The sequence below is a fragment of the Sciurus carolinensis genome, chromosome 4 (assembly GCF_902686445.1).
Source record: "Sciurus carolinensis chromosome 4, mSciCar1.2, whole genome shotgun sequence".
In the NCBI taxonomy this organism is placed as follows: Eukaryota; Metazoa; Chordata; class Mammalia; order Rodentia; family Sciuridae; genus Sciurus; species Sciurus carolinensis.
Genome location: NC_062216.1, coordinates 171,929,972 through 171,954,873, shown reverse-complemented (window position 1 = coordinate 171,954,873; position 24,902 = coordinate 171,929,972). Strand labels below are relative to the sequence as shown.

The window sequence follows — 24,902 nt, the reverse complement described above, 5'->3', positions numbered from 1 at the left end:
GATAGAGATGCGTTATTGATAAAGACACACCGCAGACAAAGCCAGCGGCACTGTGCTAAGGGAAAGAAGCCGACATCCTGCCTGGTGCCCTTCAAAGAAATCCTAGAAAAGGCGGCGCAATGGGGACACAGGTGGATCGGCAGTTCCCGGGACTGGGCTTGGGGCAGGGGGTGGCTCAGAGGGGCTCTGGCGGGTGATGGGACTGTTCCATGCCTCCATCTTCCTGGCGGTTACGGGACTGTGTGCTTTTGTCGAGACTCATCAGACTTACACTGGGGGTTTTACCACTGGTGCATTCCTAGGAAAGCCACGAGAACTTAGTTTTTTGTTTGTGTGGTGCTCGGGTGGAACCCAGGGCCTGGCACACGCTAGGCAAGCGCTGCACCACTGAGCCACGACCCCAGCCCTTGGGGTCTTACTCTGCAGCAGGGTCTCACTGCATTGCCAAGGCTGGCCTTCTGCTGGGACCACAGGCACACACCACCAGGCCTGGCCGAAAAACTTAATTTTTAATAATGATTTTAAAATTTGCTGTCAAACAGAGCAAGGTGGAGACTTGGAGCCGGCCTGCTGGGTGTGAGGCCTGGACCCCAGGAAGCGGGCACGGATCGGGGGTGTTCACCGTGAAGCCTGGGGCGAGGAGGGTGGGAGGCCCGGGAGGCTGCTTGAGGGGAGCGTCTCCCTGGAGGGGTGCCTAGCAGAGGGAGGCAGCGGGCTCCACATAGGGGGACCCCTGGAATGGGAGAGGGACATTTCCCAGAGGCAGCAGGAGAGGGGACGTGGACACAGATGAAGAGGGGTCATCTGATAGGGCTGCGAGCTTCCCGGGCCCCACGTCCCTCTGCCCTGTGAACCAGGAGATGAGGGGCAGGGAACAGTGGGGCCACGGGAGGGAGACCCTCAGTGTCCCCACACGGGACACCAGCTGCAGCTGGTCTGGGCCCTATTCCAGCTCCCCATGTCACTCCCTCCCGGGCCCCCTAGCTGACGGGGCAGAGGCGGCCCCCAGAGCCACGGCTGACCGTCTAGAGCCCCGAAGCCTCTCTCCTCCACAGGGGCTTGCGCAGGGAGGGCGGGAGGCTGGGGAGGAGCCAGCTGCGTCCCACCCCACGGCAGCTCCCGGGCCTGGGGAAGCTGGCCCCGGGGTGGCACAGCTGTGCCCGGCTCTCCTGCGGGTTTCTCACCCTTTGCAGAGGAGGCCAAGCCTCACTGGGAAGGGCGGCCTTTGCTCCTGGGGACAGACTAGAGAGGACCCCAACCCACAATCAACCACAGACTTTCTTCTGCATGACTTTTGGGCAAAACCCAGTTGCAGCTGCCGGGTTTGGCCTGGGCCCTGGCGTCTTTGGCAAGGAGCTGCGTTAGCTTCTGGAGTCACACTGGTTGGTTTGGAGCCGCCTGAACTCCTGCCTCCGGATGGGGCTCCTGGGCCGTCACCCTGAGCGGGAGGCAGAGGGGCAGCAGAGTGGGGAGAGCCGGGGCCTCAGCGGACGGTCCTGACGCCCAAGAGCCTCCAGCCTGGGAGAAGTGGGCACGGCTGGGCTCTCGCTGCCCGGGACCTGGTGGCAAGAAGCTGACCCTGTCCACGTGCAGCCCAGGGGACGGAGGTGGCCAAGGACCGGAGCGGGCTGGAGCTGAACTTTGTGCTGCCCAGGACCCCTGTGGGCTGGGGAGCCCCAGAAACACTGTAGCGATATCGCGAGCGAGGGGGTTGGCTCGAGGCAGGACACCCTGGTGGGGTCAGAGCTGTTCACGCCGAGCGGACGGGAGCGGCAGCGCAGGCTGGAGCTCGCTGGGCTGAGGAGGCCCTCGGCACAGCCTCCACGGAGCCCGGACGGGTCGTGAGGAGTGGCTCTGGGGGGCGTGGCGCTAGTGCGGGGTGCCGCGGGGGGTCCCGTCCACGCCGGCCTTGAGCTTGTGCTTGCGGAACAGGCTGTAGAGCACCCGCAGCGTGCTCCTGGGGTCCTTGTTCACGATGTCTGCAGGCCAGAGGAGCAGGCAGCCGCTCAGCCAGGTGGCAGGGCGGCCCACTGACCCGGTCTCCTAGGGGCCCGAGGGTCAGTGCTGAGGCTGCAGAGCCAGGAGGTGGGTCCCCCAAGGCCCGAGTTCCAGTTCCCGTCACGCAACACACCCGTCCTCCTCCTGCCCAGGCCTCCCTACGCCCCGCTTGTCCCTCCTACACAGCACCCCCTCGAGACCTGGCTTCTCTGGACAGCCTGTCCCCAGGGACTCCCGCCCCTCTCCTCCCAGGAGGTCCTCCAACAGGGCAGGCAGAAGCGGTGGCCACGGAGCCCCTCAGAGGAAACCCGGCGGGTGCTCCCCAACCAGCTGCCTGCAGGAGGACCCCGCCAGCTCCGCACCAAGGCTGGTGCCCAGGGAAGGGGCCAGAGCGTACCCACCTTCAGGACTGACCGGGTGGCTGAGCAGGTCCCCCTCCTTCAGCAGCTCCAGGGCCAGGGTGACATTGTGCACCTAAGACAGCAAGAACCGTCAGACGTCAGCACACGAGGTGGCCTGAGCCCAGCGCTGGGCAGGCACCAGGCCAGCCGGTCACCCCAGCATCCATTCACTCCCCCCAGAGCAGTTGACGAAGGCTCTTCCAGCTTCTCTCCGACATCCCCACGGACGGTCTCGGCCATGGCAGGGCTGCGGGAGCCGGAGGCCCCCAGTGCAGAGGGAGGGCATCACCCAGCAGGTGCTGGGCGAAGGCGAAGGTGACGCTGGAGGTGAGTCTGCCAGGTGAGGGACTTGGCCAGGGAACAAGCAGGGGCCGTGGCGGTGGAGACCCCTCGGAAGCACCGGGATTCCTCACGCAAAGCAGTCAGGAAGCCCAGGTCAGAGTGGCCGCAGGCTCCTCAGAACGTGCTGCCCCAGGGCCGACGCACCCTGTTCCCACCCCGCACAGGTGGAGACTGGAGGAACCGCTGCCAGGCGGCTGACCCTGTGGCCACCCCTCCGCCTGGCCAAAGCCTCAGGCAGGGCTCCCTGCAGAGTGGAGAGCCCACAGGGTCCGATCCCAGCTGGGCCCAGCCTCCCCTCGCTCCCTGCAGAGGGCTCACGGCCTCCCCCAAGTCTCGACGTGCCGTGGGATCCCAGTGGGAGCCTCAGCTCAGTGGACGAGGCTCCACTGCCCACCTCCTGCCCCCCGTCCTCCTTGGTTCTCCCTTGGGTGTCAGATACAACCCAAGCAGCCCCTCTCCTTCCGCTTGGGGCAGAAGGAGAGGGTGTGGGTAAAGCCAGGGTGTACAAGGAACTCAAAAAACACAGCGCCAGAAAAACAAATAACCCAATCAGTAAATGGGCTGAGGAACCGAACAGACACTTCACAGAAGCAGAAACACGATCGATCGACAAACACATGAAAAAATGTTCAGCATCTCCAGCAATTAGACAAATGCAAATCAAAACTACACCGAGATTCCGTCTCACTCCGGTCAGAATGGCAAATGTCAAGAACACAAGCAACAATAAAGGTTGGTGAGGATGTGGGGGAAACACTGCTGGTGGGAATGCAAGTTGGTACAACATTATAGAAAGCAGTGCGGAGATTCCTCAGAAAACTTGGAATGGAACCACCTTTTGACCCAGCTATTCCACTCCTCCGAAGATACCCCAAGGACTTAAAATCAGCACACTATAATGACGCAGCCACATCAGTGTTCATAGTGGCTCAATTCACAATAGCTATCCTGTGGAACCAACCTAGGTGCCCTTCAACAGAAGAATGGATAAAGAAAATATGGTGTATATACATAAGGAATATTATTCAGCCATAAAGAATGAAATTATGGCATTTGCTGGTAAATGGATGGAGCTGGAAAATATCATGCTAAGTGAAATAAGTCAAACCCAAAAAACCAAAGGCCGAACTGGACATCACTTTCCTATGTTCATACATGAATACATGACCAGTGTGACTCCACATCACGTTCAACCACAATGGGAAGTTAAATTCCATGGATGTATGTATGACATGTCATAATACACCCTACTGTCATGAATAAATAAAAGAACCAATTTCAAAAGGGCTGGGGTAGCTCAGTGGTAGAGTGCCCCTGAGTTCAATCCTCAATACTAAAAAAAAAAAAAAAAAAAAAAAAAAAAAAAAGGAGGTTCTTCCTGCAGGACTTCTCAGGACCTTGCACATGTCAGTGAGCATGATGACCTTCAAGATGGTGCCTGTCTCCCAGGTTGTCTGATCACAGATCCTGTTTGTCACAGAGCACATCAGGGGATTGGTGGTTTGGAAACTTTGCTCGATTCACTTATTTTACAAAAAATATTTGTTGAGCATCTACTATGTGCTGGCCATGTAATGGGCTGGAAACGAACCAGCTCCTGACCTTCATGGGGTTCAGGCTGTGGGAGTCGTAGTAGCAGCACTAACAATGATCATTTTTGCTTCCTTGTCACATTCTCCCTCAGTAAAGCTCATTCTGAACCAAAACGACCTCTCCCGGAAGAGCCGACCCCGGCCCAGAATGATCTACCACGCTCTCCGGCCCGTCTTATCCTGTGCAGTCTGAGATGATGAAGGAAGAACCACCCTGCTCCTCGGAGCCGAGGGAAGGCCAGGACGGGGCGGCGGCAGGCACATCCTCCCAGGGAGGAATGACTGAACGTGGGAGGAGCCCCAATTCCCGCTCCAGCGCTTTGATTCCTGCTGAGCAAACTACCACCTCTGTCCCGCCCTCCCAGCCTCTGTCCCTGCAGTTAGTGACCATCTCCCAGACTCCACGGCACGAAAGGTCTGATATTGAAAATCCAATTTCAAGAAGCCACTCTGCCAGGGTGACGATCCCACAGGTGTCCCACGTTCCAGGAGGGATGCTGTCACCATGTCTCCAGGAACGGCCTCCCGGGCGTGTGTGGCACCCGGTCCTGCAGCTGAGGCTTCCTGGGTGTGCCCGCGAGATTCCTTCCTGGGTCTGAGCTGAGGCTGCCACCCGTCCCGCGTCTGGTCTGGTTCATCTCGGAAGCGGGTTCTGAGGCCGGTGGATCCGGCAAGCTGGCTGGGTGCCAGAGGCCGGAAGGCTGGACGTCGACCCTCGGTGGAGCTGGGATTTGGAGCATGCGCAACACTGGGCACGAGCACTTGTGGTCCCGAGAAGCCTCAGGACCCCAGGAACATGGACGGGCTCCCCAAGGGCTCCTCAGCCTCCAAGTGTCCCCCCCTGACCACACTTCAACGTCCTGTCTTCCAGGAGAAGGATCTGCAAGCCCCCGGGACCCTCCGAGCCTCCGCCCCATCTGCCTTCCACGGGGCTCGCCCTGGTCCCCGGGAAGAATTGGAGAAGCAGCGTGGACTTGGAGACGGCAAGCCCAGATGCCGTGTGGCCTCCGTCCCGACTGGCTGTGTCTCAGTCGGGTCACTGCCTCTCCAACCCGGCTTCCTCCCTCGGGGGCAGAGGCCACTGTGCAGAGGGTCGCCCAGCCCCCGACAGCCCACTGGCCTGTGAGGGGCTCAGCACCAGCCCGGCTCTGCGCCCACATGCCCCACAGGGCTCCCCACACCCCTCCAAGGCCAAAGCCAGGCTCAGCTCGGCCCGTCCTCTGCCTTTGCCAGGAGGCAAGCGTGCCCAGCTGTGCCGAAGGGCCTTCCGGCAGGGGATCTGCGGAAGCCGAAGCCCTGAGGTGGCGGAACGCAGGGGCCTGGGGCTGCCGAGCAGAGGCAGGAGCCGAGCCACCCAGGGCTGCGGTGGAAGACGCGGGAGACGCCCCCTCAGGCTGTCCCTCCATCTCTTCCCCGGTTGGGCCCCAGCCCCGACCTGGACCAAGGACTAAGGCGGAGTCTCCAGGGCCACCCGGTCCTCCTTGCAGCCCCTCCCAGGGCCTCCCTGCGGCCGCAGTGAAGCACCCCCGAGCCTCCCGCTCCTGCCCAGCCTCTGCTGAAGCTGCCCCCTGGGGTGCCCGTCCCTCCTCCGCCTGCAGGCCAAGCCCGACCTTCCTGGGCCCCTCTGACCTGCGTTTCCGCCCCTCGCACCACGCTGACCACTCCTTCACACCTGCCCGCTGCAGGCCCCATGACCCCCAGGCTTCACGGTGGCCCTGGGGGACTATAGTCCTCGGGAGCACCACGGGTGTGGGCTGGGTGGTCCTGGAGGGCCCGGGCTGTGTCGGACAGTGTCCGTGTTCCATGCAGCATGGGCTCGCCAGGGGACAGGCCCTCGGGGAAGGAGGGACAGAATGTGTGGGCGTGAGGATGGTCAGTGGCTGCATGGTGGGTAGGTGGTGGGTAGAGGGAAGCATGGTGGGTGGCTGGACGGGGAGAGCTGAATGGACAGGCGGCAAGACGGGCAAGCAGAGCAGACACGGCTGGGCAGACGGGCAGGCAGGTGATAGACGGGTGGGTGGAGGAACGGACGATGGATGGACGCCTGGGTATGTGGGGGGGTGGGGAGGTGGGTGAGTGGACGGGGGGTAGGTAGGTGGGTGGGTGGGGTGGTGGGTGGGGAGGTGGTGAGTGGATGGGGGTGGCGAGGTGAGTGAGTGGATGGGGGGTGGGGAGGTGGGTGGGGAGGTGAGTGGGGAGGTGGGTGGGGAGGTGGGTGAGTGGATGGGGGTGGGGAGGTGGGTGGGTGGGGGATGGGTGGGGAGGTGGGGGGGTGGATGGAGTGGGGGGTGGGGAGGTGGGTGAGTGGATGGGGGTGGGGAGGTGGGTGGGTGGGGGATGGGTGGGGAGGTGGGTGGGTGGATGGAGTGGGGGGTGGGGAGGTGGGTGAGTGGATGGGGGGTGGGGAGGTGGGTGGGTGGATGGGGGTGGGTGGGGAGATGGGTGAGTGGATGGGGGTGGGGAGGTGGGTGGGGAGGTGGGTGAGTGGATGGGGTGGGGAGGTGGGTGGGTAGATGGAGTGGGGGGTGGGGAGGTGGGTGAGTGGATGGGGGGTGGGGAGGTGGGTGGGTGGATGGGGGTGGGTGGGGAGGTGGGTGAGTGGATGGGGGGTGGGGAGGTGGGAGGGTGGGGGGTGGGTGAGGAGGTGTGTGGGTTGGGGGTGGGAGGTGGATGAGTGGATGGGGGTGGGTGGGAAGGTGGGTGAGTGGATGGGGGTGGGGAGGTGGGTGGGTGGATGGGGGGTGGGGAGGTGGGTGGGTGGATGGGGGTGGGTGGGGAGGTGGGTGAGTGGATGGGGGGTGGGGAGGTGGGAGGGTGGGGGGTGGGTGAGGAGGTGTGTGGGTTGGGGGTGGGGAGGTGGATGAGTGGATGGGGGTGGGTGGGAAGGTGGGTGAGTGGATGGGGGTGTGGAGGTTGGGGGGTGGGGGGGTGGCCAGGCAGACCCAGGGAGGAACCTCCCCCCCTCCCTCTCCTGGACGTGAACAGCACAGGCTGTTAAGGCAGTTCTGCAGACGTGACCACCAGGGTGGAAGCGCTTACCATTTCTGCAGGAGAGCTGGGGGTGAGGTAGAACTCCTTTAAGTGCAGGAAGAAGCCTTCCAGTTGTCCAATCAGCAGGAGTAAGATGACGCCGTCTGCAAACTACAAAGGAAAGAGCTGGCGTCTGTGTGGAGAGGGTGACATCAGAGGGAAGCCCCTCTGCCTGCAGCAGGCTGTGTGGCCCTAAGGAATTTGCACCTCTCTGAGCCTCAGGCTCCTTTTGGAGAGATGGGGATAACATTCCCAACTGCACAGGTTGTTGTGTAAAGCTGTATAAAGTAGTTACGGGGCGCCTGGTACAAAGTACATGCTCAATAAAAAGAGCTATTTCGAAATTTGCTGCGGAATAGCCTCATGTCCATTTTTAAGTGACATGTTGTTTCATGAGCTTCGGAAACACAGGGGAAACAGTTCAGGGTAGAATTATTCCAGCAGGAAAGGCGGGAACCCGCCCGGGCCCCGCTCGCTGGCTGCTGCCCGTACCCTGTCTGTGTGTTCAGAGATAAAGCTATCATGGCCACCCCAGCGTGCCATATGCTAATACAATCCCCAAATCTCTTCAAAGACAAAGAACGCTGGATCAGATGCGGAGGGAGGCTTGCCCTCGCGTCCTCCACGGCATTTCCTCCTATCCAGTCGTCTTGATGCTATTAGTTGAGCCTGAAATCTTTTCCATGGCCGCTCCTGGCTGGGCACGTGGGATGCCGGGACTTGGCACCACTGTATGCAGCCGTCTCTAAAGGCCACCCTCACACAGGCGGTTATTCTCCAAACCCCACCATTTTACCAAGGGATAAAATAAAGATGAAACAGGTGAACTATGAACCTAAGGAATCGTCCCGCTTATACATAAAAATACAATAAAACCACATTGGAACCGAGCACGGACGCTCACCAGCTCACAGATGGCGCCTCTGAGGATGGCATTGTGCGTATTTCCTAAGAAGAGCCTCAGGTTCAGAGCAGCCCAGTAACTCACCCAAGGCCACACAGCTGACATGCAGCTGCACTTGGAGCCCAAGGAGCATCAGTGGCAAGCGGTTTGGAAACAGGTCCGTCTGGCATTTCCGCCCTACCACGTCGCCACGCCACACACGGACCTCATGTGGCCGCCGTGTGGCGCAGTTGAGCACAACCTTAGCACTTAGCTGCCTGTGTTCACGTTCCAGGGCCACCAATTACTCTGTGTGGCCTTGGAGGGGTACTTAACCTCCTGGGCCTTAAGGTTCTCCTCTGCACAGAGGGGTGGCATCGGGGGCTCGTGCAGTTCACGCTGAGCGCATCTGACTCGGGCGGGGCTTCCCTGGTCGGGTTACCAGCCCCTTATCTCCCTGGCTAATGCCCATCCAGAGAGCACCCGAGAAGCCAGCGGCTCTGGCCAAGGTCTTCATCAGTGTGGTGCCCCTAAGACCAGACCTCTCTCCCACCGACCTCCATCACCCAGCAGAAGCAGGTGGCCTGAAGCCCAGGACACGGAGGCCTGTCGCCACCTGTCACCCCGAGGCCGGGGCTGTTCCTCTGTGCCCTGTGCTACAGGAACACTGGGAACAGTGAGCTCCTGGGCCTGTGGACCCCACGCCGACCAGGGCCTTCCCGCCTGGAGACCCTCCGTGTCCCCACCTGGGTGTCCAGATTCTGCACCGACAGGCCCAGGCGCTCCAGCTTCTGATTGACGAAGCTCACAATGGCCTACAAGGAATAAAAAGGGCCCCAGCCCTGGGCTTGCAACCCAGCCGCTGGGGTGACAGGAGGCCCCCACCCCGGCACTCCCCGAGACTCTGCGAGGGTGGGCGGTCAGGGGCCGCCCAGGCCCGCACGGCTCCTACCTCCTCCACGGCGCGCACTTTCTCCGGAGCCAGCTTAAATAATTCATCAAAGACGTCCTCTGCAGACCGAGATCCGTAAACAGCTCATTACCCAGCGACAAACTGGGACTGTTTTCCACTAAAGATTTTCAGAATAACCAGTCCAGAGAGGGTGGGGGTCTTATCTCTTAAAGGAAGACCTGGTCGCGGTCGCTGTTCCCCGGCCATTTTACCCAGGGTGCCCTCCTTCCCACGCCTCCGTGGGTCCTCGATACCAGGTGGCTGGCTGGAGGCCTAGGAGGTGGGTCACTGCGGAAGTCTAAGTGGGCGGCAGACGCACACACGGCCTGGCGACGGGTGCGGAACTCAGAGAGCGTGGTCCTTCGGCAGTAGCCTCCTCACTGGGACACCTGGCTGGAACCTGGATCACCCTCCTCCCGTGTCCCACCCACAGGTCCCCAAGGCAGCCGTGGGTGCTGGCACAGGCCCCCGAGACTCCTCCCTGGCAGTGAGAGAACGTCACATCCTCCCGAGTATCTGCCTGTGCGGGAGGCCAGCGGCCTCCGCAGCCAAGGGCCCTCCTTGGGGTCTGGGAATGACTCAGGCCCTGGCTCCAGGGCAGGCGTCCCGTGACCTCAGACCCTTGCCCCGGGGCTGGGTGGGCGAGTGGGTGCATGAATAGGTGGGTAGCTGGGGGCTGGCTGGGTGCCGGAGAGGCAGGTGGTGGAGGTGTGCGTGGGTGTGCGGGCGGACCGTGTGGGCGCGCGGGATGGTGGGTGGCAGGTATGTGGATGGATGGACACTGGGTGGACAGATGGAAGGAAGGCTAGGTGACGGGCCGGTGGAGGGAGAGTTGGCCAGATCGACTGCCCAGGAAGTGCAGGGGTGCGAGGAGGAATGGCCGGCCAGCCAACGCCTCCCGAGCTGCCCATCAGCAAGCGCAGCCGCGCTGCCGAGCGAGCCATCTCCTGGAACCTTCACCAGGGACGCCACCCCGATCTGCAGAGGGGAACCGACCTCACCTTACGCGATGAAGCTACTCACCTGCAGGTCGGTCCTCGTCTGTGCTGAAGGGGAAGAAAAGCAAGAAATACAAATTACAAATAAAAAGAATTAGTTAAAAAGAGTCTGCAGACCTTCACTCTCCCCAGAGGAGAAGCCGGGACCGGAAGGCGCAGGGAAGGCCCTGGGTCCGCTTTTACCCCCTGGCAGCCTGGTGGGCAGGGCAGGTGGCAGGTAGCTGTTTGCAGACGCCAAGGGCAAAACCCGGTCTGCACCCTGCCCTGGGCTTCAGCATCTGGAAACGCTTGCTTTACGGTTTTGCGGTTCCATTTTGTTGTGGGGCACGTGGTTTATGGAGTAAAGAGCACAGGGCGGGTCAGGAGCGGGCACATCGGCTCCGGGAGGAGCAGCCCCAGGCTGGGCACCCCCCAACCACCCGCGAGAGCCTGCTGCCCTGACCCCTCCCCCGGCGCGGGCTCTCCTGACGCCTTCTGTTGAGTCTGGCTTCTTTCTCTCCGTTTTTATTGCTTTGGGATGACTTTTCTCTGATTCTGTTGAATTTCCAGCCCCACCCTGGCCCCAGAGAAGGGAGAGTGCCTGCATCCAGGGCAGACCAAAGCCCCTGACCACAGCAAGCCTGGTCACAGGGGCGGGGCCAGCAGCCAGGACACAGATCTGGGCTCCGCACAAGGCCAGCCCGGCCAGGAGGCACAGACGCCCAGGTGCCGCCCACAGATTCCAGCCTCGGCCCTCAGCCCGACGGCAGCCTCGGGACAGACCGTGAGCCAGGGCCAGCGGCCAAGCCCTCCCGAGTTGTGAGCCCACGGAAGCTGCGAGGGGAAGGCCCGCTCGCAGTTGTTCTAAGCTGCTAAGTTTCAGGCAAACTCCCTACACAGCCATCAATTAGCCAAAACCGAGAGTCTGGAAACCCTCGCCATCTCCCGCAGCTGCCCGTCGCCAGCCTGGCACCTGAGCCAGCCTCAGCAGAAGCCCACCCCCAGCCCTGTGGAGGACTCCGGTCTGCCTGTTCCCTCTTGGCCCCCAAACCCCATGACCCCAGTCAGCAGGGTTGCCAGGCCTGGGTGCAGAGACCCTAGCTCCATGGGACAGGGGTGGGGCTGAAAATCTAACCATAGAATCTAAGGGAAATCACCCAAACAGTAAGAGTGGAGTGACGTGCACACTCGGCAGGGTGGCCCTGAGGAGGCCCTGGGGACAGTACATGGGGCTGGACGCGGAGGCACCAGGCAGCCACCTGCTGGCCTGTGGGCTGCAGGCCAGCCAGGCTCAACCCCTCTGGCCATGCCTGGACCCTCTGCCTCTGGGGCCATGTGGCGAGGACAAAGAAGCTCTGCTCAAACCAGCAAGGGACTAGGATTCACTGGGCAGAATTCCTGTCCCAAACCTGGGGGCCGCTGCCAGGAGCAGGGCAGGGCAGCCAGGAGGGTTCAGGCAGGTCTGGGAGACACAGCAGGACTGTGGGCCCAGGTACGAGCGACAGGAAGCCGGCACAGCGAGGGCCCACCTGCGGCCCCGAGGCCACGCTCCTCCCCCTCACCTGTCCTCAGTGAGCTGCTCCACGGACTTCTCCGACTTCAGGCCGCTCTTGGTGCTCTAGGAAAGGGAGGGAGGCCCAGAGTGACCCCACTCTGGCTCTGCATCCCACGTAGCCCCACAGGAACAGCTGGCTCTGCCTGGCCCCTCCTCAGGGTGGCTCCTGAGCAGCCCCCCACCACTGGGCCCATCGGGATTGCCCTTCCCCGCGAGTCCTGAACCCAGGAAGATGGGGACTGGCACTGCCTTCTTCCCGAGTCCCCAGTCTCAGGGGCCGCCATGGACAACGCCTGAGCCAGTCAGCAGTCACCTCTGGCTTACGAAGCGTGCACAGAGCCACTCGGCTGCTCACTAGAGGACTCTGATCAGTGGACTAGGGAAGAGCAGGACTGGGCCCTCCTGGCCCTCCTGGTAGGTGGAGACCAGGCAGCCTGGCTCACCCAGGGCCCTGCAGAGGGGCGGGCACCGTGGGGCGCTCGGAGCCTGCCTGGGGGAGAAGCAGCTCCTGGCATGAACCCCGGCGCGGTCCAGGCCAGTGCTGGAGAGGAAAGGCTTCCTGAGGAGCACGGGCGTGGGCACAGCCAGGGCTGGCCCGTGAGAGGCGTCCCCCGGGCAGCAGTCTGGCCCGTGTGCTGTGGGTTGCCCTCAGCTGGATATTCCAGACAGCCGCTGGCCTCAGCCTCTGCCTGGGCAGAAACCGGCCAGGGCCTCCTCCTGCTGGGCTCAGCCTCTGCAGCCAGCACCTCCCTGCTGCCCGGTGAGACGTGATGTTTCTCACCACACCCTGGAACCCATCCCGGTCCACCCCACCTCGGGCAGCACCCCAGCTCAGGATGCCGCCAGGACCCAAGATGCTCAGCGGTGTGTCCGAAGGCCGGGGGCAGGGCCCGTTACCTCGATGGTGACCACTTCCACCTGGACATTGCGCGGGAGAGGCAGGTTGGGCTGGAAACGCTTGGCCAGGGCCACCAGCAGGTGTAAGGTGGCCAGCAGGTCCTTGTTGAAGATGGCTGGAAGGGAGAGCAGCGGGCGTCAGGCCCAGGGGCCGCCAGAGCCTGCAGCCACGGGGACACGCCTCACCACCAGGACCCGCTGCAGACCAAGGAGTCTGCCGGCTCCCGTTGGCAGGCGGTGCAGGGCGCTGCCCGCTTCCAAGTCCCGCTCTTTTAAATTTTTGCTGGGGGCTTTTGGAGGCTTGACGCAAGCGACTCTGTTGATCGTGACAATTTTCTCAGCCCAAGGAGCTGGCAGCCCCACACGCTCTGCACCCTGAGGGTCCAGATGACACAGCCGCCCCGCCTGAGATACAGGACAAAGACGTGCCACCCACGGCCCACTTCAGCAGTGACAGTCCAGGGTGACGGCCACCGTGAACATGGCGAGACTGGCTGGACGGTTGCTCGCTGGACTTAAGCTGGCCGGCTGAACGCAGTCAGTCAGTATCAAATTATAATCCTGGATCACTGAGAGTGGGCTTCAGACATGGGCTCCGCAGGGCATGCCCCCGACAGGACTGGGTCTGAGAGGCTGCTTGGCTCCTCCAGCCTCTGTTTTCTCATCTGGAATGTGGGGAGGACCTGGGGAGCCAAGGTCCTGGGGAACCAGCAGGCACTGCGGATGGAGCTTAAGAAATCTGTCAATCTGGCCAGGCCAGGGTGGCACGGCCCCTGGACTCGACTGTGCCACCTTAACCCCCACGAGACTCATCCTTGGGCTTTCTAGGGTGGCGATGCCTGCGGGGCCCTCGCCTGTCCCTCCTCCAGGAGGCTCACTTTGGGCTTCCTGTAAAGGCTGCCCCAGCCTCTGCTCCTCCCCAGCCTGGGGAGGGGGCTGTGTGGCCTTCCCAGTAGACACCAGGTCTCGGTGTGGAGGAACCAGGCAGCCCTGCCCTCCCAGCCCCCGGCCTGGACCGAGGCCCGGCTCACCCTCCACGCTCCACTTGGCCTGCGGCTCCTCCAGCTGCAGAGCCCGGTTCACAGCCTCCAGGACGACCTCCAGCTTGCGCCTCTGACTGGCAGCGGTCAGGGCGATCTCCTCCACCTCCAGCCTGAGCTCCGCCAGCTTCTCTGCGGCAGGACAGGGTGGTGAGGGCCCAGGGTGGCGGCCAGGGCCATGACCAGAGCCCAGACCCAGGCACGTTGTGGGCGCCAATCCCTGGGCCTCGCCAGAGCCTCGGTGGGCTGTGCTCCTCAGCCTCCTGGGCACGTCCCATCCACGCGGGCCCTGTGGCCTGAGCAGAGCACAGCGCTCCCGGGCCTCCGCCAGCTCACCCGGGCAGCTGCAGCCCAGCCTCTCACCGCAGACACTTCATCCCGCGGGGCAGTGTTGCCTAGTGGTTAAAGCCCATGCTCGCGGTCGTCACTGGCCCCTCCTCCACACGTTGCTTTCTTAACTATGAGGCCATGGGCAGGTCACTAGGCCCCTCGGAGCCTAGGGAGATGGCCCTGACTGTGAACACCCCTCCCCGCCTGCTGGCCTCTCCAGCCTGCCTCCACAGCTGGGCACCTCCCCCAGGATGGCCTGTACTCTCCAGCAGCTCAGGGCAGCCTGGCTGCAGGGACAGCGGGTTTCTTTGTTGGCTCCCAGTCCCTACAAACAGCAGGTGCCCCATAAATGCTGGAGAGGCAGTGTGACCCACAGCTCGGCCCCGTGGCGGGGCTGCCCCGGGGGAGCAGGCCTCCTCCTCCCAGCTGGGCCGCTCTGGCCGGGGCGCTGGCGTCCCCTCCCTGAGGCCGCTGCGGGGCCTGGGGCGTGGCTTACGGAACAGGTGGTGCAGGATGAGCCCGTCGAACACGTCCTCCTCCAGGCTGCGCACCACGATGTGCTCGGGGAGGAGGGTGGCGTTGATCCACTCCGCCAGCACCTGCAGGCGCGACAGCGCAGGTGGCCTGCGGGCTGCGACCTCACCTGCCACCAGGCCATCCTTCAAGGCCTGGCCAAGTCACCTCCTCTGGAAGCCCCCAGGCCCGCTGCCGGGGGACACAGGGGATGCTCTGGGCTCCACAGGCCCCTGCTCTCTCCACAGAGCCCTGTGGGCAGGTGGGGATGCGCCTGAGGAGCAGGGTCGGGGCCGGGCGAGTGGGGACAGTTCCACTGAAGGACACTCCCCCGGGGGGTCACTTGTTGCGGCAGTTGCAGGAAAGTCATGGGAAGTTACCACGGGCTGCTGGGGTCCTGCTCCAACCCCCTCGAGCTCCACTGCTGAGGCGCCACTGGCCAGCTGCCACCTGCAGCTCTGCCTGGGCTGGCCCTGGGGACCACCCCCACTGCCTGTGCTGGACAGGTCAGAGTGCGGCAGCACTGGCCATCGGGTGGGACATGGGGCAACTGCACTGAGCTGGCTTGGGGCACAGGCTTGAGTCCCCTTGGCCCTCTGTCCCTCCCTGTGCTGGTCCCTTCCTTCCACACCTGGGATGACCTCCCAATCAACTGGCTGCTCCCAAATCCACAACTCAGTATCTGCTTCCGGGGACCCAAACCCAGATGGCTGATGGCCAGGAGGCCCAGGAGGACATTTCTCCAGGACCCAGGGCCAGCAGGGCTGTGCCATGTGACGGGGAGGTGGGAGAGTGGGTGGAGGACAGGGAGGAAAAGGGCCCACACAGCCTCTGGGTACAGAAGGTGGTGCGGGCCGGAGGCCTCCCTGGAGGAGGCGACAGAGGCCACGCAGAGACTGGGGAAGAAGGGTGGAGGGAACAGGCCCGGACCCACCAATGCCAGCTGGGCCAGCAGCCACGGCCAAGCAGAGAACAGTGAACTGGGTGACCCAGGCCCATGCCCGCCTGGCCACCAGCTCTCCATGGTCTTGGGTGGCCAAGTGGGTAACAGGACACAGGCCAAGGGCCTGAATCAAACCCTAGTTGTGTCACTGCAAGCTGGGTGACCCACACAAGTCAGGTGACAAAAATTCCCGTCGAAGGTCATGAGGCTGGATGGGGCATGAAGGCACACAGCCGGTGCCTAGTACGTGCCCATCCTGCATTCCAACATGTCTCCCGGGGCCTGCAGTTTCCCCACCTGTCAGTCTGAGGCCAAGGAAGGGAGGAGGCAGCCTGCTGTCCACAGCAGGCGGAGGCCAGTGTCTGGCCTTCCTCGAGAAGACGAAGCAGAAGACGGAGCCAGATGCCAGAGCGCAAGGCTGCCTACCTTCTGCAGTTCTTCAAACTTGGGGTCCTTCCGGGAATTGGATGGCAGGTATTTCTTCTTTGCTCCTGGAAGCAGAGGCAAGCATGATGCGCGTGTGGACCCCAGAGGAAGCCCGGCTGCTCTCTCCCTGAAGGTCGCCACAGGCCAGGCCTAGGCCACAGGGCACTTGGCCCTGTACCTCACCTCGAATGCTCTTGGCTCGGGTCCCTCGCCAACACCAGCTCAACCCCAGGAGCGGCGAGCTTTGTGTTTTGGGACCATGCCTAAATTCAGAGGCTATTTCTTGTTTATCTGATTTCAAACGTAACTGGGTGTCCTGACGTCATCTGGCATCCCTAACTCTTTACTCGTGAAACCCCAGCTCACCTCCAAGGTCGCCAGCTCCAAGGGCCATGGTAGACACTGCCCTGGCTGCCCTGTAGTGTCCGGGCCCTGAGACAAGCCTGCGCCCCCCGAGGCCTGACAGATCCCTTCTCTGAGGCCTTGTGATCAGCAGCTCCCTCACATTTTAGACTCATGGAACCCCAAGAGGTGAGGCCTGAGGAACCTCCAAAGTCAGTTGGTTCCAATATGCATGGGGGAAACCATGGGCTGCCCTGCCTGAGCTCATGGAGTGCAGTCTGACCCATCTGGAGACTTGCTGGAAATCCTGAAAACCTTCCTGTACTTTCCAACCCTGAGGAGAGGAGGGACAGAACCATCACCAAAGTGGTGGCACGGAGCAGGCTCTTGATGAGCACTTGGCTGAGCAAGTGAGTGAATGAATGGACAGCTGGATGGGTGGATAGGAGAGAGGAAGGAAGGAAGGAAGGAAGGAAGGAAGGAAGGAAGGAAGGAAGGGTGGATGGATGGGTGGATGGGTGGATGGATGGGTGGATGGATGGGTGGATGGGTGGATGGATGGGTGGATGGATGGGTGGATGGATGGATGGGTAAAATTGTGGGTGAGTGGATGGGTGGATGGGAGAGAGGAAGGAAGGAAGGAAGGAAGGAGGGAAGAATGGGTGGATGGATGGGTGGATGGATGGATGGGTAAATGTGTGGGTGAGTGGATGGGTGGATGGATGGGTGGATGGATGGGTAAAATTGTGGGTGAGTGGATGGGTGGAAGGGAGGAAGGAAGGAAGGGTGCGTGCATTGGTGGATGGACGGGTGGGTGGGTGGATGGGTAGATGGGTGGGTGGATGGATATAGGGCCGCCCCTTTCTGGAGCATATTTCACGGCTTTCTTAATCATCTCCAGCCCCAGCGTTGTGTTTTGGAACTTAGGTATCTCTAAATAAACTGTAAAACAAAAAGTAAATGTTTATCTCACGTAACTAAGCCTACCACCCAAACTCAGCCGTCTTCCTGTGATGTTCTCCAGGCTCCAAGGGCTCATAAACTGGGAGGGACAGACAGCCCACTGGGAACAAAGCTGTCCTTCCTTGGGGCCTGGCCCACCCGCTGCCAGGGGCCTCTTGGCCCTGGTGTTCTGTTCCCGGGGTGCCCACTTTCCAAGGCAGGGTTCCCAGGGTCTAGAGAGTCACGTTCTGCTGTTTCACTTCAGTATTTCACACCCCCCACCCCGGTGTTCCTGCTTTGCTGATTGGTCAGCGCGTGACTCCCTGCAGGCCCTCTGGGGGGCGGGGTCTGCGGATGGGGCTTTCCATGGGGAACGCGGGCATGCGCAGTGCTGTTGGCCTGGCCTGTGCTCGTTTGGGTGCCTCCCAGGAGGGGACTTCAGGGGCTGTGCCGCACATGCTGGTCGGGTTGCTGGGATCCTACGCCCACCCACCTCTTAAAGAGCCCCGTCTGCGAAGGGGCAGATCTGCAGCCCCATCCTCCGGATGTGGGACCCCGGGAGGTGGAGGCACACTGGGTCCTGCTGCCCCTGCGGTGCCGGGAGTCCGGCTCCACCGCCCACTAGCCGAGTCACTGACATCACGCCCAGTGCCTCAGTCTCCCCTTCTGTCCCACTCTCGGGGACAAAGGACATCGGAGAAGAAGCCCTAAGCGCAAGCCCACACGCTTAGGCTGGCGGCTGGGTTAGCAGCACAGGGGGCCCAGAGGCGTGTGCGGAGGACGGTGGGAGGTTCCCGGAGCCGAGTGGGTCAGGCCCGAGTGGGCGGCTTGGGAGCTCAGCCGACAGCCGGAAAGCAGGCGGCCCCTGTGACACGGACCCACGCCCTGGCCCCAATCCCAGCCCTCAGCCCTTGGGCTGGCACCTTGCGGGAGCTGCTCCTCTGCTGGCAGGGCCACCTCCCTGGGGAGCTGCAGCAGGTTGTACAGGAACTCGGGCTCCATCTTCTCTCGGGCCTGCCCTGGAGGACACAGGGGAAGCCCTGACCTCACTGCTGGTCCTTTCCTCCAGCCCAGGAGGCTCAGGGAGGTGTGGAGTTTGGCTCTGGGTGGACAGGTCACCATGAGGGCCCAGGCAAAGGGACAGAGTCCCCCGAGGGTAGGAGGCCGGGGTGGAAGAAAGCACAGGACAGAGGACAGACACCACCGAGAAAGGCGTGGCAGGAGGAGGGGTCCTTCCCTGGTGGCCCTCCCACGCCCCACGGCCTGGGCGGCGCCCCCCCAGCCCCAGCAGTCCGGGTGGAAGCCAGCTGCAGCTGGTCCTTGGGCCCCGGAAAAGCCCTGGGTGAGCTCAGCAGGGAGCCCGGGCGGCCTGCGTGTGGGCTGGCCCCTGTCCCTGATGGATGACATCCCAGATGGCAGCGCCTGGGCGGGGTGCGAACCCGACCCTGGGGACCAAGACAGGCCGCCACAGAGAGGGCCTGGCCTGCCCCACTCTGCGCAGGCTCAGAGGGAAGGGGCGCCTCGCCCTGGCCTGCACCCCATTTCTGAACACCCCCTGGCCTCTCGGGGGCTGAGGGTCTCAAGGTTGCACGCCAGGGGAGGCGTGTCACCTTGCTTGTCCCTGTTGCAGGTCCTGGAGGCTCAGGTTCCAGGCCCCCTTCCGGTTCCCTGGCCCACTTCCTCCTGCAGGGCTCGCTTGCTGAGTGCCAACGGCCTCCTTCCCCTTTCTCCTTCCAGCCCCTGCCTCTCCCCATTTCCAGACCCTCTCAGACAGCTGGGGTGGGCAGGGCACCCCGAGGGGGCCAGGCAGGGAGCCCCCACACGCCATGGGGAGGCAGAGGATCTGAGGGCCCTGGAGCCTCTCTTCCTGCTCACAGCAGCTGGAAGCTCTGCCCTGCTCTGAATCGGGGAGGGGCAGCCACCAGGCCCAACTCCTAGCCCCCCAGTTTCCATTTCCAGCTGGACACTCAGATCCAGCCTTGGGCTGCGGCTGCAGTTGGGGAAAAGGCCCTGACCTGGGGCTTAGGAGGCCTGGGTTCCAGGCAGGCTCCTTCTCACACTGGCTGTGTGACTTCGGGCAAATCCCCTCCCCTCTCTGGTCCTCATGCATCTTGACAAGGAGGTAATGAACTCAATGCTGGACACAGATGGCTGAGGGGACACAGCTGTGAGCTGCCTCTGGAGATCAGCAGCCCTGGGCAAGGTCTTTCCTGCCCCGGCCTCAGCGTCTTCACAGAAAGCGGGATCAGCTTTCTCCCCGTGACTGCACGGAGCTCAGGGAACTGTTCACCTGGCTCAAGGGAGAGGTAGGGCAGGGTCCCCGGAGCCCCGCGGATGTGAAGTGGGGAGGGTGTGGGGCGGCCTCTAGGCCGGGTGGCGGAGGGCCTGAGGGGCGGCCTTCACAGCCAGCTCGTGCCCCCTCAGGGAGGAGAGCTCCTTCCCATGGGGCGTCCGGTCCCTCCTCGGTGGCCTCCGGCTCCCAGGTGTGTGGATGGGCGGGGTTCCAGCGGCCGAGGGCTCCCCCAGGCCCAGATGCAGGAGGACTCACCTGGCAGCCTCCCGCACACAGGGAGACCAGGCCTCAGTCGCGGAAGAGGGTCCTGCTCCTGAGCAAGGCAGGTCCCACTTCCTGGGAGGGTGGGTGGCCTGGGCCGGGTGGCGAGGCAGGGCCCTGCTCACTTCCTCTGGGCCTGCTCCGCTGGGGCGGGCGCTTCCTCCTCTGCACTGTGGGGCGGGGGGAGGGCGCCAGGAGAACCAGGTCGCCTCAACTCGCCAGAAGCCTCCACAGGAGGCTCCCAGCCTGGGGCCTCACGGGCACCTGGAACACGGCATTTCTTATCTCTTTCCTCCTCCCCCAAAACCTAGCCTCTTCCTCCCTGTCCCCATCTTATCCCCAAGGGTGGCTTTTGAGGCCAGGAACCCCGGGGTCAGCACCCCACACCCCCAAACAGCAAACCGTCCCTGTTCCCCTCTGGCCCCCGGCCTCTTCCCTGGACCACGCAGGAGCCTCCCTGGGCTCCCCTCCCTCGCCTGCCGCCCTGGGCAGCTGGAGGGCCACCTCACACCCCACCACTTCAGGGCCCAGGGCCCCGGGAGCTCTGCAGTGCACAGCAGGGTCCCCAGGTCCCTCCTAGCCTATGGGCCACACCTCCGTCCCCTCCCTGACCTCTCCTGACCTCTCTGCTCTCCACCCCCGCCCCACTGACCCCCTCCTGCTCTGCCAGTGTCCCTGGTTGGCTGCTTTGGCCCCGCCCAGCTCTGTACCTGGACCTGGGTGCCCCTCTTCCAGGAAGCCCTCCTCCCCAGGTGGGTCCTCCCTGTGACTCGGTCTGAAGGTTCAGTGGCCAGACCCACCTTCCCGGCACCAGAGCCCGTGCCACTGGCTGGTGTCTGATGCCAGTCTCCACCTTGGGAGGCTGACTCTGCGCAGGGCCATCTCTCTCCTGCCGGGTTTGTGTCGGCCCAGAACCCAGGACGAGGTGGCTCACGGGATGAATCTCCATGGCTTCCTCCAGAGGGGATCAAGATGGCCTTCCAGAGGGGAAGGGGCCTTGACGTCTGAATAGGAGTTTGCTGCGGGCGGTGGGAGAGATGCAGGGGGCCCAGGGAGGCCGGGAGCAGCACACGCAGAGGCCTAGAGGAGCCGGGCAGGCGACACCGCGGCACAGCGGGTTTGTCGGAGGACACTTGCGACCCAGGCTGGTCTCAGCTTGAATCTTCCTGACCAGGTGAACCGTGAGTTTCCAGGGCTGGGGACCAGGAGGCAAGTCACCCTGTCTTTGCCAAGAGGTCAGTCAGAGCAGTGGCCAGGTCAGGCGGCAGGAGAGCAAGGGAGACCGCGGAGCAGGAGGGTGGGGTGTGAGACGTTATGGGTGTGCTGCGCCGGCTGGTCCCACCGCCGGCTGGTGAGGAGGCCGGCTCCAGGCGCCCTGGAACCCGCCCCGGAGGAGGGCCCACCCTCGGCCTCACACCACGGGAGGAAACCCAGGCTCCACATCAGTCTGCGCCATTCCCAGGTCCCCTGCAGAAATGGGGCTCGAGAGGACCCAGGGAGAGAGGCAGCCCCGTCGGGGCCTGTGTGGCCGGGTCGGGAGCAGGCTCAGCCTGCTGGCGGCTTCTGAACCTGGACCCCGGGCGGCTTCAGCCAGCAGAGGCACCTGCTTCCAAATGCGGGAACTGAAGGGCAGTGGACGGAAGGGCCGCGAGGCGGAGTGAGGGAAGGTGGGAAGGAGGTCACCAGTGCGGGGGCTCAGTCCTAGGCCCAGAGGGACAACCACTGACCTCCTGTGGGGAACCGCTGGACAGGAGCCCCCACGGTGGGCAGCAGAGGCTTTACCCCGCCCTCGCTCTCCTCCCGCACCTCCTGCCAGGGCTGCGCGCTGACCAGATGCAGCTGGAAGCCAGAGGCAAGAAAGCCCACCATGGGGCAGTTTGGGAGAGTGGGGAGTGGACACGGGAGGGTGGAGGACACGCTGGGGCCAGTGCAGACCCGGCGTCTCCCCTCCAGGCCAGCTCTGCACACCATGGCGAAGGTCCTCACTGGAGGACCTGCCACCGCCTCCCCAAGTCTCGCCCACCTTCCGCTTCCGGCATTAGAGTCCCTCCTCCGCACAGCAACTAACGTGGCTCTAGTTACCTGCCACCAAATCCAGCCTGAGCCAGGCCTGGTCACAGACACGCAGTGGGCAGTGGGCCCTCCAGCGGGAGGCAGTGAGGACCAGCAGCTAGAGAGGCACTCTGGAGGCCAACAGTCCTCTGCGGTCACTCAGAACTGAGTAGGTGAAATCCCAGCGCTGACGGCGGAGCTGGGCCTCCACAGGAAGGACAGGACTCAAGGACAGCAGGGTGGGCTTGCTTCTGATTGTAACCCAAAGGCTTAACACAAGAAAAGAACCGTCCCGGGCTTTAGGTTCTCGGTTCAGCAGAGGCATGTTCCCAGCGCCAGGGGCTTTTATGGCGGCTCAGAAGGAATCCTTATCTCTTGGAGCGGCCGGGAGGATGTCGCTGAAAATCAGACGTGGGATCTAATCCCGTGTGATGTGGAATTAAGATGCGGACTAAACCCACAGCCGTGCTGAGCCTTCTGTGGGAAGCAGAGCGCTGTTCAGGGACAGAAATTAGAACGTGGCCTGCAGAGAAGTCCCAGCTCTGCACCAGGAAGACACTTCCCCGCAGAAGCAGCCCTGCCCCTGGAGGAGGACAGTGGCCATGTCCTTCAGTGCCCGGCCTGGAGAGGCCCGCTCTTCCCCTCCCCACGCCGTCAGCCCCACGACCTCCTCGGCCTCCTGCGCTCCCTTCCAGGCTGTCCCCGGGGGCCGCAATAAGCCGCGCCTGGAGGTAGAGTGGCTTCAATTGCAAACGTTTGCTCATTTGTCAGCAAAACAGGTGGAAAACAGGATGGGCCTGGGGCGGGCGTGAGAAGGAGCCGCGGAGCTGGTGGAGCTGGGTCCATGGGGGACGGAGCGCCGGGCACTGGCAGGGCAGCCGCGTGGGTGGCTCCACTGCTTGGCACTTGGTGGCTGAAAGTGGACTCATGGCAGCCAGCACTGAGGGACGGGACGATGGTGATTCCTGGATGAGAGGGTCCAGAGGACACCAGGGAGGTGTCGTGAGATGTGCCATCAAAATGGGCCTCCTGGGCTTCGGTGGGAGGAGGCCACTCCAAAATGCAGAGGCCAAGGGTCAGTGCTGCCCAAAGCCAGAGAGCGAGAGGCGCAGGGGGCAAAGCCTGTCTCTCACGACCGTCGTGCAGGATGGGTGTCCAGGCAGCCGGCGTGCCCGGGGCCTCGCGACCAGCACTCTCTCCCCAGAGTGCACGGTACCTGCTGAGTACCTCGGGGGCACCGTCCTCCTGACCGCCTGCTGCCTGGTTCCACTGTCTCCTCTGGGTTATTCCAAGGAAGGTACGTTCACTGCCCACCTCCTGTCTCCTGCGGCGGGGTCGTCTTGGGCGGCACGCGTTCTGCAGCTCTCTTTACCTAAGTTACTGTTTGGTAACAGGGGTTTCTGTCCCTGTCACTCAGGCGGACCCACCTTGACCTCCCGCATATCAAGGGCCGTCCAGAGCCTGGACCTGGGATCCACAGGCTGTGGGGCTGCTGTGTGGGTCACCTGCCGGTGACTTTCCTTTCTGCTCTCTCCCCTTGGCGGCCTGTCTAACGTCCCAGGTCTCCGTTTATGGCTACGTCCCGTCTCGGAACATGAGCCCCTGGACGTCCTATTTCTCACAGGCTCGCCCGCCTCAGGCAGGTTGGGTGGGTCAGTTAGGTGGACAAACCCGCCCAGACCTCGGGCGCTTCAGCCAAGGCCTTCCCATTCAGCCTGCGGTTTGGGGGGCTGGGCAGGTCTGGCCTGGGACAGATGGGTGTCCTCTGCTAGCCTCTGCACGTCGGCGGCCAGCTGGTGGTTGGTCACCTCCGAAGGCCCCACTCCCAGGTCTGGGAGTCAGCAGGCTGTTGAGCAGGGGCCGTGGGGTCCTGGCCTCTGCTCCCCCAGGGGGCTCGCGCAGGCTCTTCCCATGGTGGTCTCAGCACAGGGAAGACCCGCGACCCACAAGCCCTCTCCAGATCTCAGCAGGAGTCACCTTGCCATTGTCCCCTTGGTCAAAGCAAGTCCCAGGGCCAACCCAGGGCCAGTGCGGGAAGGAATCGCATAAGGGCCTGGAGAGAGGAGGAAAGGGATCCCTGGATCCCCGCAGCCCTTCACCAACACTGTGGCTCCTGGCTGGGCAGCGGGACCGAGCCACAGAGAGGTCGGCCACAGGCCATCAGCTGAGCAGCTGGTCCTGGAGTCCCCAAAACTGGAACATGTAGGGACACCTCCTGTGCCCATGCAGGGGACAGATGGAACACGGAACTCGGTCGGGGGACCCCAGTGGCAGCAGCTGCCTGGACGTGGTCACCTTAACAGAGCACATCAACAGGAGTCCTGGGTGCCCTGCACGCAGCTCTGAGCCAGCAAGTGACCAGATTGGGGCGTGGACGAAGCCGAGGTGGGCGGAGAGAGCCGGTTTCACTTCAGAAGAGTGACACGGGCTTCTCCGCAGAGAAGGGACCCAGAGTTGGTAGCAGAGAGTGGGAGTGTCGGCTTTAGACTCTCTTTGTTCTCCCTCCCCCTCCCCCCTTCTCCCTCCCCCTCCTGCGTGCCCAGACAGTCTGGGTGCCCAAAACATGGGGAGCAACGGAGCGGGGGCAGGGCCGCGCCTGGGCATCCCTGGGGAGGAGCCCGGGAGGTGCTTCAGGAAGGCCTTTCGGAGGAAGCGCAGAGGCAGGTGACCTTGGTAACGGGCGGAGGAGGGCTTGGGAGGCCTGGGCACTTCAGTCCCCAGAGGCAGCCTCCCTCTTCCCAGACCCAGCTCAGTTTTATCTCCCCGGCCTACCCGGTCACTGGGCCACCCAAACCGCCTGCCCTTCATTCTTGCTTCACGAGGGCATTTTCCTCTATCAAAATAAGCGCAGAAGACGGGAGACACTCGCCCAGCAGGGAGAGCAGTGCCCTTTCCTGCCTGGAGCCACGTAAGCCGTCGGCCTGAGATCTCAGCGCGGAGACCTCATTGTCCTTCCACAGGGAGACCGGGGCGGTATCGGCACTGACGCCACCGAGCCAAGAGGACCCGTGGGCGAGGACAGCGGGTGCCTCCAGAGCCCTCCACCCGGGTGCGGGTATGTACGGGTCCCAGCGTGTGCCCTCAGCCTGGGGTGGTCAGAGCTCCAGAGAGTCATCCGTCCCTCAGTGAGCCA

At 63.1% G+C, this 24,902-nt stretch overlaps 1 protein-coding gene across 4 annotated transcripts; it reads right to left on the bottom strand.

The window, feature by feature from the left end:
* Positions 1-488: 488 nt before the first annotated feature.
* Positions 489-19,939, bottom strand: Parvg (parvin gamma). 4 transcript variants are annotated; one of them, XM_047550927.1, is made up of 13 exons: positions 19,712-19,898; positions 18,087-18,182; positions 15,880-15,944; positions 14,494-14,596; positions 13,659-13,799; positions 12,628-12,743; positions 11,738-11,793; positions 10,222-10,244; positions 9,199-9,257; positions 8,993-9,061; positions 7,373-7,474; positions 2,400-2,472; positions 489-1,979 (listed from the first exon to the last, which is right to left on the bottom strand). In XM_047550927.1, exons 2-13 carry the CDS (start codon positions 18,163-18,165, stop codon positions 1,870-1,872), a joined length of 996 nt encoding a protein of 331 aa, XP_047406883.1. In that variant the 5' UTR covers positions 18,166-18,182; positions 19,712-19,898; the 3' UTR covers positions 489-1,869. The 4 variants fall into 4 exon arrangements, with proteins under 4 accessions (XP_047406883.1, XP_047406885.1, XP_047406886.1 ...); XM_047550929.1 differs by lacking the exon at positions 8,993-9,061 and having other exon boundaries at positions 19,712-19,911; XM_047550930.1 differs by lacking the exons at positions 489-1,979; positions 2,400-2,472 and adding an exon at positions 4,114-5,057 and having other exon boundaries at positions 19,712-19,914.
* Between the last annotated feature and the right edge of the window lie 4,963 nt (positions 19,940-24,902).

What these genes read in the sequence shown, in the direction of transcription:
- Parvg (XM_047550927.1), bottom strand. Translation starts at nt 18,165, where the DNA reads ATGGAGCCCGAGTTCCTGTACAACCTGCTGCAGCTCCCCAGGGAGGTG. An exon ending in AGACGAGGACCGACCTGCAG is followed by an intron (nt 9,258 to 10,221) that starts GTGAGTAGCTTC and finishes CTCGGTCTGCAG; the next exon opens with AGGACGTCTTTGATGAATTA. An exon ending in CCAGCTCTCCTGCAGAAATG is followed by an intron (nt 2,473 to 7,372) that starts GTAAGCGCTTCC and finishes TTGCTGTCTTAG; the next exon opens with GTGCACAATGTCACCCTGGC.